At 52.1% G+C, this 12,552-nt stretch overlaps 1 protein-coding gene across 1 annotated transcript in view; it reads left to right on the top strand.

The window, feature by feature from the left end:
* Nucleotides 1–12,552, top strand: part of NAV2 (neuron navigator 2) — a gene marked incomplete at its 5' end in the record, with an annotated part of 137,067 nt that overhangs the window by 120,474 nt on the left and 4,041 nt on the right. Inside the window, 7 exons of the mRNA XM_014460859.2 lie at nucleotides 1,070–1,165; nucleotides 2,905–3,073; nucleotides 5,789–6,024; nucleotides 8,193–8,347; nucleotides 8,548–8,619; nucleotides 10,223–10,419; nucleotides 11,348–11,466. Of these exons, the coding sequence (XP_014316345.2) occupies nucleotides 1,070–1,165; nucleotides 2,905–3,073; nucleotides 5,789–6,024; nucleotides 8,193–8,347; nucleotides 8,548–8,619; nucleotides 10,223–10,419; nucleotides 11,348–11,466 (1,044 nt within the window). The remainder of the gene's footprint in view (nucleotides 1–1,069; nucleotides 1,166–2,904; nucleotides 3,074–5,788; nucleotides 6,025–8,192; nucleotides 8,348–8,547; nucleotides 8,620–10,222; nucleotides 10,420–11,347; nucleotides 11,467–12,552) is intronic.

Raw genomic sequence — 12,552 nt, 5'->3', positions numbered from 1 at the left:
TTGTATTCTAGTGATTACCAGCATGAACAGATAGATTTTATGTCTTACAAAAGTTTGTGAGTCACTTTAAAAAATTGTATGGCTTTGGATCAGCGCAGAAGCCAGATGAGGTTGGTTGACCAGATGTAATTAGCTCCATTTTATAATTGAGAATCCTGAGGCCCAAGCATCACTTACTGAAGGTTACAAAGCAAGCGATGGGGCCAGGTCATCTCGCTGCAGACTGGTGCTCTGTTCTCTGCTGATTGTGCTTAACTGCCAGATACACCCGTCCCTGCCCCTGCCACTCACCTAATTCTACATCCTTATGAGCATGTCAGATATTTTTAAACCCAACAGAATGGAATGTTCTATTAGCTTCTTTGTAATCAATATAATTACTTAGCCTCCACCATGCAGAGCCCTGTGGGCAGAGATTATTTTTCTGTAATTTCCCAGAGTTTTATTAAAGTTTTCTCAATTGAGTATGTTTTCACTTTTAATTAAAAGAAAAGCAATGCACATTATTTAAGAAACAAAAAAGAAAAAATAGAAACATAGTCTATCCTGAGGGAGTTTAAGAGCTAGCAAGACAACAAACTTAATTTACAAATGAGACAGAAATACCTAAAAATAAACAATACAGACTATGCCATTATATAAGTTGTATACAGAATCATTAAAGTAATGTGAGCTCTGAGCCTGGTAAATCAATCATTGAAAGCTTCCTGGAAGAGGTGAGTTTATCATCAATGTTTGGGAAAGGAAAAATGGCAGACAGGAGAGGGGAGAGCATGCCAAGCAAGGGATGTGACCTGCATACTGGACAAGGTTTGCATTCAGTAGAAGGTTCTAGATTCCAAAAGGAGAGCCTCCCTTCCTGCCCCACAGATTGCATTTTTAGCAATAGAGCAAGGGAAGGTGTTAAGACTATTGCATTCAGTCTAAATAATACCTGATGTTAAAACAAATAGGACTGGTATTCCCCTCTCGGACCTTTGGTGGAGCTCTGGGACAGTCTGGGTCCTTGCTAACCCGTGTCAGAAAAGGTCCACCTGTTTTTCACCTGCATACATTTTCTTACCCTTAGGATTCCAGGCCACACATCTTTCTTATTGGCTGCATTGGAGTGAGTGGCAAGACGAAGTGGGATGTGCTCGATGGGGTGGTTAGACGGCTGTTCAAAGTAAGTGTTTCAAGGAGACAGACGGCTATGGCAGTCTGCCTGAAGCGGGGCCTGGGCTTAGGGAGGGAAGGATGGTTCATGTCCTGAACCCGGCCATTTCTCAGGCCTGTCCCCTCTCCCACATCCTTATGTTGCTGGGACTTGTCCCCTGGCACTCAAATGATCAGAAGGAAGATGGTAAGTACAGACCGCTGACGGGCCAGACTGTTCCAACTGCCCTTGGCTGTCACTGGTGAGCCAGAGGGTCATTTCTCCAGCAGTGAGCAATTGTTTGAACCCCTGACAGGGAGCTTCTCATGTCCAAATCTACCTTCACCTTAGACTCGTCCAATTGCATCTGCTTTGGAGTGTGTGTTCATTGGCTGTGGCTAAAACATCAGATTTCCATTCTTTATTTCCGGCGATTTGATCAACTTGCCCACGTCCTTGCCAACACTTCATTCTGTGATTAGTGCTACACGGACATTAACATCTGGTCAATGGCCAGTGTCAAGGATGTTGGCATAGTTATTTTTGTATTTATTCCAATCACATCATTGGAGTGGGTTTTACCACAGGAGAAATGAGCAAAGAGTACTGAAGTGAGCCTTGAAATTCAGTGTGGTTTGAAGGAAGCTTTCAGCACACTTCTTTCTATTGTCCTGAAGCAAGGCAACAGCAATAAGTGTTCATTCGTCATGTCCCCTGGGAAGCACTAATGACCCACGTTTTCTGTGCCTGAGACCCTACCAAGCACTTTCCTTACATCACCCCGATTTATTTTCAGGCCTGTAAGAAGCTTCTATTATTTTCCCATTTAAAGGCGAAGAAGGTTGGGCTCAGGTTGGGTCACTTGCCCAAAGTCATGGATCTAAAACCAGATTCTGTTGGTCCAGTTGAGTTGGCCTGGCTTCTGACTTAACTAGTCCACTCTGGCCTCTTTCTAGCATCTAGACTCAGGTGACTTCACACAGAGGAAACTGTTCTTTGACCAAAGATTGCTCATCATCTTCACAGGCCAGTCCATAGAAATGTGAGTAGGCAGGTGTTCAAGGCCAAGGGCAGCCCAATCATGTTACCTGGGCCAAAACCTTATCTCTGATGATGGGCAGTCGGACATCCTTGGATTAGAAAGACACCACATTGGGCTGAGAAGAACGTGTGGGGTGTCACATGTGAGGAAAGAGACCATTGAAGGTAGAGGTCTGTTACTGGGCTTCCACCTTGGCCATCGTCTGGCCATCTCAGAGCCCGCAGCCCATGGCTCTTCGTTCCAAGTTCGTGGACCTAAATTAAACCTTTGGGTCACTCACCTAAGAGGGAATTCTCCCAATGAAGGACACATTTTCCTGTTTAAAGTTCCAGGAGCTGCTTTTTTTCTAGCAGCCCTGGGTTCTGCTCCCTTTGTCATCAGTATGGCCTTTGCTCTGAGCCAAAAGGAGGGGCTGGTGGAGAGATTTCTTGTCAGAAATTTCCCAGCACCATTCACAGGTCTCGATGCCTTTGAGACTTGAGCTCAGGAAAAGCAGCCTGACTTTTCCGTGCTCGGTTGACCCAGACTAAACGTTCACAGTGCCCGTGACAGTGAGGCACCGATGCCGTAGAACATGAGCCCTCCTGCCCTCGCTCCACAGCCCATTTCAATGCAGGCTTCAGCTGAGAAAGAAGAGCAGATGATTGTAAATCACCCAATGAAAACATGAGTCATGGGCAGATTTTTAGCCACATCTCTGATGGAGTCTTTGTTTTACTTTTTCCAGGAATACATCATTCACGTCGACCCAGTGAGTCAGCTCGGGCTGAATTCGGACAGTGTGCTGGGCTACAGCATCGGGGAAGTCAAGCGCAGCAACACCTCCGAGACCCCCGAGCTGCTGCCCTGTGGCTACCTGGTGGGAGAGAACACCACCATCTCCGTGACCGTCAAAGGTAACTCCCCGGATGCAGAGGCCGGGGCTTTCAGGAACTGCGTGTGTGTCTCTTCATTTTGTGACTTGGCTCGGCATACTGTGGCCACAATGTTGTTTGTGCATATGGATGTGGGTTGTTGTGTTTTTTCTCCCTTTGACCACAGTTATTCTTACCTAAGCGAGTTAAACCGTCCTTAGCTTTTTCAACCACCATCGGAAACAAATAATTTTAGTTGACTGCTGAAATTATAGAACAAACGTTCCCATTAGCCTGATGACTCTGAGATGATGGAATCTTAATAACCTTGTGGAAATGGAGCCCCACCAATGCCAAGGGATTACTCTTGCCAGCAAGCCTTGGATGGGGTCCCATCCTACAGATGGGGAAGCCACGCATTGCTGTAGGCTAGAGAGGACTCGCTCTGGACACCCTGAGCCCACGCACGGTGCTGCCGGGGCTTCCGATGGCCTCATCACCCAGAGATGTTGAGCCCCAAGCCAAAGAGTGTTCCATGGAACTCCAGGCCCACAGAGTACTTGGGGGGAGAAAGGGGAATTTCGTGGCCAAATAACTATGGGAAACTGCATCATTATCCCCGTCTGGATTTGGAGGGCAGGGGACAGGAACATCCTGATACACTCAAGGCTCTATCCTTTCATGTCCTATCTCTGGGCATTCACAGGGCTGTTTAATCCAGGCTGACACAAATGTATCTGACTGCAAAACCCCTTTTTCCTATATTTGATGAACCACCTAAAAGAATAGACCAATCAACATGGTACTAAGTGCAACCTCCAGGTTGTCCTGTTTCTTGCTTCCCTCGAGGGCACTGACCTTGCCTGTAGTTTAACAGTGCAGTTTCGGGGGTGTTTGGTGCAAGTTTTGTTTCCCGATCCGTAGGTTTTCCAAAGGTACCCCAGCATTCCTTATCCTAGACCAGTGATGGTGAACCTTTTGAGCTTGGCGTGTCAGCATTTTGAAAAACCCTAACTTAACTCTGGTGCCGTGTCACATAGAGAAATTTTTTGATATTTGCAACCATAGTAAAACAAAGATTTATATTTTTGATATTTATTTTATATATTTAAATGCCATTTAACAAAGAAAAAATCAATAAAAAAATGAGTTTGCGTGTCACCTCTGACACGTGTGTCATAGGCTCACCATCACTGTCCTAGACCTTGGAACGCAGACCTGGTCCTGCTGGTGACAAGCAGTAAGGCACTGCTTGAACCTCACAGGCAGCCTCACTTTGTTGGCGTGTGGAATTCCACAGTCAGGGCTTGGGCTGCTAGTGACAGAGACGTACTCAAACCAGCTTTAGCAAAAACGGAAACGTAAAGGCCCTTTACCTGGAAAGCCCAGGACACGCTTCCCACACAGCTGGGTTCCGATGTTCCCACAGTGCACCAGGACCACGCTGCCTCCGTTTCTTGTATTTTTTGAGCTCTCTGCACATAGCATGGCCCCCATGGCCCTGATTCATTTTTCTAACTTAGAAACCTAGAAAAAAGCGGTTGTCTTTTTGGAATAGTGAGACAGAAAATTCTTTGGGGTGGTTTTGCCCCACCGTGAGTCAGACACTCATCACTGAATCCGTCCTTGTGACCGGGAGGGGCTTTGGTTCAGCTTAGTCATAAGCCCACACCTGTGTGGGTGCAGGGGCTGAGAAAGCCATACTTAAAACATCTTACTGAGCTCCCCATAAGAGGAAAGAGTTCTATAGGAGAAGGTAGAAAGGGTACCAGGCACACCAAAACACCTCCCACTACACACTGGAACAGCTGCCCCTACACATAGAACAGCCCCCACTATACACCAGAACAGCCCCAACTACACATAAAACAGCCCCCACTACACACCAGAACAGCCCCCCCTACACACAGAACAGCCCCCACTACACACCGGAATAGCCCACCCTACACACAGAACAGCCCCCACTACACACCGGAACAGCCCCCACTACACACCGGAACAGCCCCCACTACACACAGAACAGCCCCCACTACACACAGAACAGCCCCCGCTACATACAGAACAGCCCCCACTATACACCGGAACAGCCGCCCCTACACACAGAACAGCCCCCGCTACATACAGAACAGCCCCCAATATACACCGGAACAGCCGCCCCTACACACAGAATAGCCCCCGCTACATACAGAACAGCCCCCACTATACACTGGAACAGCTGCCCCTACACACAGAACAGCCCCCACTACACACCCGAACAGCTGCCCCTACACACCAGAACAGCCAGGGTTCACATCCCCCAGTCAGATGGTCCTACTTTGCATTTGCTTGTTTTTAAAATAAAACTGTTGTTACCTTCATGGTGCATCTGAGTGTGGGAAGCAGTGGCGCCTGGCACTCAGGAGAGAGCAGGGTGAGGAAGGAACCCTAAGGTAATGGCAGACACGGAAGGCAAAGGTTTGGGCAAACGCCATCAGTTGGCAAATCCAGACAGACAAGCCGAGCCCAGAGTCTTAGGGATTCTGCAGAGAACAGACGAAGGCCAGGGGCCCAGGTCTGAAAGGTGAGCAAAAGTCAGCCAAGCCAGGGCCAGAGCCCGTGCCCAGGCTGCTCCTGAGCAGGAAGCAGCGGCAGTTTGCACCAGGGCCTCGGTGAGCAGGCTGCCCAGGAAAGGGATGGCCTCCAGTCATGGCAGGCCCAGCTGGGCAAGCACAGAGCTCCCCTTTCTGCAGGACTTGAGACACTTCCTCTCCCACACAGGGCTCGCGGAGAACAGCCTGGACTCGCTGGCGTTCGAGTCCCTGATCCCCAAGCCCATCCTGCAGCGCTACGTCTCCCTGCTGGTGGAGCACCGGCGCATCATTCTCTCCGGCCCCAGCGGCACCGGGAAGACCTACCTGGCCAACCGGCTGTCCGAGTACCTGGTGCTTCGGGAGGGACGAGAGCTGACAGACGGGGTCATCGCCACCTTCAACGTGGACCACAAGTCCAGCAAGGTGAGGAGAGCTTTCGGAGGCTGCTGCCCAGCCAGGGCTCACCTTTGGGCCCTTTCAGAACTGTGGATGTCACCCCACCCTGATGGAAAGCAGCATTTTCTATATGCTCACCTTAGTGTTATGAGAGCCCAGTGAAGGTCAGGATGGGGCTAGCAGGAAGTAAGGCTTTGACCCAAAACTTCCCACTAAATTTCACCTGTACGTCGATCTAGTTCATTTCTTGCTTCCCCACTATGAGCCGCATGTTCAGTGCTAATAGTTCCTGAAGTCCACTTCAATTTACCAAGAATGTATCATGTGCCTGGTGATGCTATTGTTTTTCCAACACGAAACCCTTTTTGGAACAAGAATGATAGTTCATATTGACAGACTGCCCCATGACCGCAAGCTGGCTGCCTCACAGCTCACAGCTATTCGCCATGAAGGGACCAGTTGCTGCTATCCCCACTTCACAGAGGAGGAAACTGAGGCCTGAGGCAGATGGTCATGTGTCTGGGTCACTCAGGCGGTACTGAGAAGTGGACTGGAGCACAAGTCAAAGCCTTGGACTCCAGAGCCAGAAAATAGGCTTGGCCCTGCCTCACAGGGAGCGATGGAGACATTGGACGGTCTGACAGTCCCAGCCGCGGGTTGGGAAGGGATTTCTCACACTTGTTTGCTATTCTCGCAGTGGAGTTAATGGTAATTCCCTCTGGCTGGCCCTCTGCAAAGGGGCCAGAGTCCAAGGTGAACTGGAAAGGACTCTTCCACCTTAGGAATCACCTGGCTTCCTCACCCTCATTTCCTGGTGCCCTGTTCCAATAGGTTGCGTGGGCCGGGAACCTGGGCCATTCACAGGTTTCCAGGTGACTTGGATGTGGGGATAGGACTAGAGAGAAGTGGTTCGAGCCCCCGAGTCGAGTGCTTCAGTGAGCTGAGGGGGGCATTCTCTCCAGGACCAGTGAATGAAGGACCCCTGGCTGGGCACCTCGTGCAGAAGGCATCTCACCCTCTGTACCACGAAGGCCTGAGTAGGGGTGGGAGGCCCAGGAGCCCTGTCACTGTAAGGCTGAGGCCAAGAACCCAGATGGAAAGGAGCTCAAAGAAGGAAAAATTACTAGTAACTCAAAAAGTTGGGCTGAAGCCGCATTGTGACTTATGAGGGAGACATGGGCATGTATGTGTTCGTAGGAGGCGGCGGCTGGCATGCCGGAGTGTCGGGTGTGAGGAGCACACTGAACAGGCACCGAGTCTGAATCCAGCCCGCTGCTTGCCTCTCTGCAATCTCAGGGCAGTCACCTGACTTGGGTGTGCCTCAGTTTCCCTCTCTGTAAACGGGAGCTACACATAGTACCCACCCCAGAGGGTTGTGGGCTACAGCAGTTCGGCTGTGTGAGGCCCTCAGAGCTGTGCCCGGCTCTAGGTCATGCCAGCATGATGGTGACATCACCAGGCAGTCATCCTGGGTTCTCTGGCCAGTCCTTAACTCGCCATTTCAGCCCTTTCCCCTTCTGCACCATTATTCTTCTCTTCCTTTTTAGAACACAGGCCTTCCCCGGCCACACTGAGCTGTGTTCTGGCCCCAGCTCCAGCCAATCCCCAGCCGTTCTTCACAGTTCAATTCAGATCTCACCCTTTCACCCAGACCTCCCAAAGCCCCTGTGCATGCAGACCCACCTCCCCCTGCACTGTTGGATGTCTGCTACACCGCTTCTCAGCGGCACTTAGGGGGATGCTGTGCGATATTATTCATGGAGGGCTTCTGCATACATGGCCCTCAGGCAGGCGCCGTGGAAGAGCACCTTATACAGAACCTATGCAGCTTACACAGAGGTGTGTATGGCACCTCTGGAGCCCTTTGGAGCTTCCTGGGAGGTTGGCACAATAAGAACTATCCAAGAAAAATGGCGACACATAGAGAGAAGTGGTAGAGCAGGGATACAGAACCGGCACCTCCACGCTGCTGTGCTCTGGCCCTCGGCTGAAGGAGTTCTGTTACCTAGTGAAAGCCAGAAGGCAGGACGCAGGCCTTCCCCACCCTGTCCTCCCCGCATCACCCAAGCGGACCCCTGCAGCAGGCAGGCATGCTGCCCATGGAGGGCCTGCCCCTTGCGTTGGCCTGGGCGACGTGCAGGCTCTGAGCATGTGCTCTTCATCGGCTGCATCCTGCCCTTCCCTGGCCCATGCAGGAATTGCGCCAGTACCTGTCCAACCTCGCCGACCAGTGCGCCAGTGAGAACAACGCTGCGGACATGCCCCTCGTCATCATCCTGGACAACCTGCACCATGTCAGCTCCCTGGGCGAGATCTTCAATGGGCTGCTCAGCTGCAAGGACCACAGATGGTAAAGGCCAGCTCCGGGCCCTGGTCCCGGGAGAACAGCCACAGGGGAGGTGTGCTGCACAGACCTGTGCCCATGCACGGCTGGGGTTCAGTGTGGGGAGCCGGGAAGCAGCCAGCCAGCTGCCTGGACGGACCCTGTAGGCCCGTCCGGAGCTGGGCTTGCCTCACAAAGTCCTCTTCTTTCCTCTGTGTCCCCCACAGCCCTTACATAATCGGCACAATGAACCAGGCTACCTCTTCCACTCCCAACCTGCAGCTCCACCACAACTTCAGGTAAGCTGTCACCCTCTGAGTGCCAGTTCTGTGCCAGGCATCGTGTGGAGCATTTTTCCCGGCTTCACTCTTCATTCTCACAATAGCCCCATGCAGTTACATTTCTCATTCGCAGCTTGCAAATGGGGAGACTGAGACTGGGAGAATTAGATGACTCGTGTGAGGTCACGAAGTCCTGGGGTAGCAGAGACAGGGAGGCAGCTCCGGGCAGGGGCAGTAGGCCACTCACCTCCCGTGCACATCAGGGGCGCGTCTCTCGGGGGCCCAGGTGAACATGAGCAATGAAGGCCCTTGCTTTGTCCCCAAGAGCTGTCTGGGGGTCTGTGGGCCTTTGCCTCCAGCTGCCATGTGTCCTCTGCCCCAGCACCACACGGGGCTCCCTGCTGGGTGTGGGAAGAGCTGCTGCACTGTCGTGCCTGGGTGGGTTGCCACTTGCCTTGTGGTGCCATCGCTAAACGCCCTTTGCCCCACTTTGACCCCTTGGTGACCCCAGGGCTCCTTGCCTCCTGCTGGCCCTTAGATGATGAGAATCGTGTCCTGGGATGGCACCCTCGCCCATTCTCACTGGCCACTCTGCAGGCATCCCTGAGGGAGATCTCTGGGAAGTGGGCCTCAATTGTCATTCCCTGGGAAATGTGACCTCCTCCAGGCCCCTGAGATTGTGGCTCCCCTCCGCATCCAGGCTGTCCCTGTCTTGTCCACACTTTCTCCTAAAGATGCTTCAAGTCCTTCCTCCTCCTCCTTCCCCCGCCACTGTCACACCACATCACCTCCCTGGGCACTACTGCCTGCAGAGTGGCCTCATCCTCTGTGCCAGTGGCAGCTGGCATGAGCGTCCTAGTATTCAAATCTGACCATAAACCCTCCCCCCTGAAGTGATTTAGTGGTTCCTCATCGCCTCTAGAATGCATCCAGGTTCCTTGGGTTGGCAGGTCAAGTCTAAAGTCTGGTTACATGGCCTCTGGCAGTTTCCTCAAATACCCACCCCTTTTCCCATGTCTCTGCAAATGCTTCAGCAAGCTCTCCACCTGCCACCCCACCCCCTGCTCCTGCCTTTGCTTATGTGGCTGCTCCATCCATTCTTCCAGTCCCAGCCCAGACAGCCCCTCCTCCGAGGAGCCTTCCCTGATTCCCTGGGCTTCATCATGCCTCAATTCCTCTGTTTGCTTATCTGCTTCCTCGACAAGACTGTGAGCTCCTGGGAACAGGGACGAATGTGTCTCAGTCATTGTTACAGCTCTATGACCCAGCACAGGGCCTGACACAAGCACGAGAGGCAGCAGACTCGGTGGTTAGAGCTCAGACTTTGGAGCTGCACTGTCTTGGTTCTAACCTTAGCTCTTCTATTAACTTGCTTCTTTGATCTTGGACATAACCTCTCTGCGCCTTCACATTTCCATCTGTGAAATGGGGATGGCGATAATATCTGTGTCATGGGGTTGCTGTGAGGAAAGGTGAATTAATATACATGCAGTGTTTGCACAGGGAGTCCTACTTCAGTGTCAGCATACACACCATCTGTCTAGTTCTCGTGTGCGTTGAGTCTTGAGGTTAGCCCTTGTTTCTTCACTGTCGTAATCATTGAAAACCTGATGCCCCCCAGGTGGGTGCTTTGCGCCAACCACACGGAGCCCGTGAAGGGTTTCCTTGGCCGGTTCCTGAGGCGGAAGCTCATGGAGACGGAGATCAGTGGGCGGGTGCGGAATGTGGAGCTGGTGAAAATCATCGACTGGATTCCCAAGGTCTGGCATCACCTCAACCGCTTCCTGGAGGCTCACAGCTCCTCAGACGTCACCATAGGTAGGTGGGCAGCCAGGCGAGAACGGTGGGTGGGCTGGCTCAGGGCGGCGCTGAGCTCGGCTCCTCGGAGACTGTCCGGGGGCCCTGGTCAGGGCAGCAACCTGCAGGCCCAAGTCAGCTGGACTCTGTTCTGTTCATGTGGACAGAGAAGGAGGCAGAGGGGACAGTCCCAGCCCAAGGCAGACCCCCGACTGCCTCGCCCACGTCCCTTGCTGTGTCTCTGCCCCTCTTGCCTTGCCCATTGCCCTGGGGCTGATGAGCAGCAAGAGATGGTCCAGCCTGGGCCGATGTGGAAACTGCCAGCTCAGTGAAGTGCCCAACCACGAAGGCTCTGCTTTAAAAATAAAGTAAAACGTTACCAACATTCCTGGAGCTTAAGAATTTAGAACAGAGGAAAAAAGGTCATTGATCATCCCACCCTCCTGACATGATTATTTTAATTTGAGCTGATTTTTTGCCCTTGTCCACACATAGATATTTTACTTAGTTGCCATCAGAGTATACCTACAGCACGTTCATTTCTTTTTCACCTCACATTGTCTCGTACGCATCCTGAGTTACTGCTCCAGTTTTATAATTATTTTTAAAGGCTGGAAAAGACTCCCGTGCGGGTACGCCATCATTCGCGGCACCATTTCTGTTTTCTTGGACATTTAGTGTGTTTGCATTTTCAAAGGTCAGGACTAATAATACCACGAGGAACATCTTTCTCCATAAAGCCTCTCCTCTCTTTTGGGTGATTTCCTGGGGCAGAGAGATCCTGGGGGTCGGGAGGAGGGGTGTTGTAGAGCCCACATGTCCTGCTCTGTGCCCGCCACCGGCAGGTGGAATTTCTGCTGTCACTCAGAAATTGGGAGGGATGCTTGGATCGTGGCTTCTCCTGGCTTCTCCCCAACTCAGCTCTGATGGATTTTCGTTTGGTCCCCAGGCCCCCGGCTCTTCCTGTCATGCCCCATCGACGTGGATGGCTCCAGGGTGTGGTTCACCGACTTGTGGAACTACTCAATTATCCCCTATCTCCTGGAAGCCGTCAGGGAAGGACTCCAGGTGAGACACGGCAAAATGAGGGGGTGGGGGGGGAGGGGGACTGTTCTAGTGACCAGATGAGGGGGCTTTATCTCCTCCTCCGGGATTCTGACTGACATGAGGTGACAGCCCCTCCCTCACCTGTGAGGCCAGCAGTCTGGCACAGTGCAGGGACACACTTGGCTGTAAGTCCTGGCTCTGCCACTTGTTAGCTGTGTGACCCCAGGCAAGTCGTTCAGCCTCTCTGTGCTACGGTGCCCTCGTGGATAGAAAAGGAGAATAACAGTCCTGTGCCACAAAGACTTTTTGCAAAGGGTAAATGAATCCTGGCTGCGATGCGCTCAGCATAGTGAGTGCAAAGAAACAGAAGCAAGCGTGTGTAGCACTTCACAGTTTACAAAGTACTCTCACATCTGCTATTTGGTTCAAGCCCTGCATTTGTCCTGGAATATAGAGATTTTTTTCATCTCCATTTTTCAAAGGAGAAGAGTTGAGTCTCAAAGGAGAATAAGTGACTTGCCAGGGGTCATAAGAGTCAACCTTGAAAAATCTGGGATTTGAGTCCACGCCTCTGGCTGGAATCCCAGGTTCTCTGCCCTCGGGCGGCCATGGCACTCCCTACCTGCCTGGGTCCCCTCCCCCGGTGACTGTGGGCTCATGAGGCAGCACGTCCCATCTCACTCAGCCCAAGGTCAGCTCCAGGAGCTCAGCCATAGATGGAAGTTTTATTGTGGAGCCTGGAGGCAGCCTGAGAAGCTCTGGGCTTGGCCCCCACGGTTCCGTGATGAGCATGTGTCATGCACAGCTGAATAGTCAGCAACCAGTTTAGCAGCCGGTTCCCAGGGCTTCTCTGTTCCTCGGTCCTGGGCATCGGGAGACACAAGACGCTGCCGTAGGCCTGTGGAGGTCACGGAGGGTGCGTGCCCCGTGCGTGCGTGTGACAGTACAATGGCTGTGTGTCATTTCCATGCATTTGGCTGAGCCTAGCGAGTGTCTGACTGCTTGTCGGTAACATGCAGCCGCACTGAGGGTCTTCAGAAGCACTCAGACAAGAACTTGAAAAGGGCAGGAAACCAGAGCCAAGCCTCCATCTCATAAGACATACGG

The sequence above is a fragment of the Myotis lucifugus genome, unplaced genomic scaffold, assembly GCF_000147115.1.
Source record: "Myotis lucifugus unplaced genomic scaffold, Myoluc2.0 scaffold_143, whole genome shotgun sequence".
NCBI classification, from domain to species: Eukaryota; Metazoa; Chordata; class Mammalia; order Chiroptera; family Vespertilionidae; genus Myotis; species Myotis lucifugus.
The sequence above is the reverse complement of the archived record's forward strand: the minus strand, read 5'-3'. Positions and strand labels throughout refer to the sequence as shown.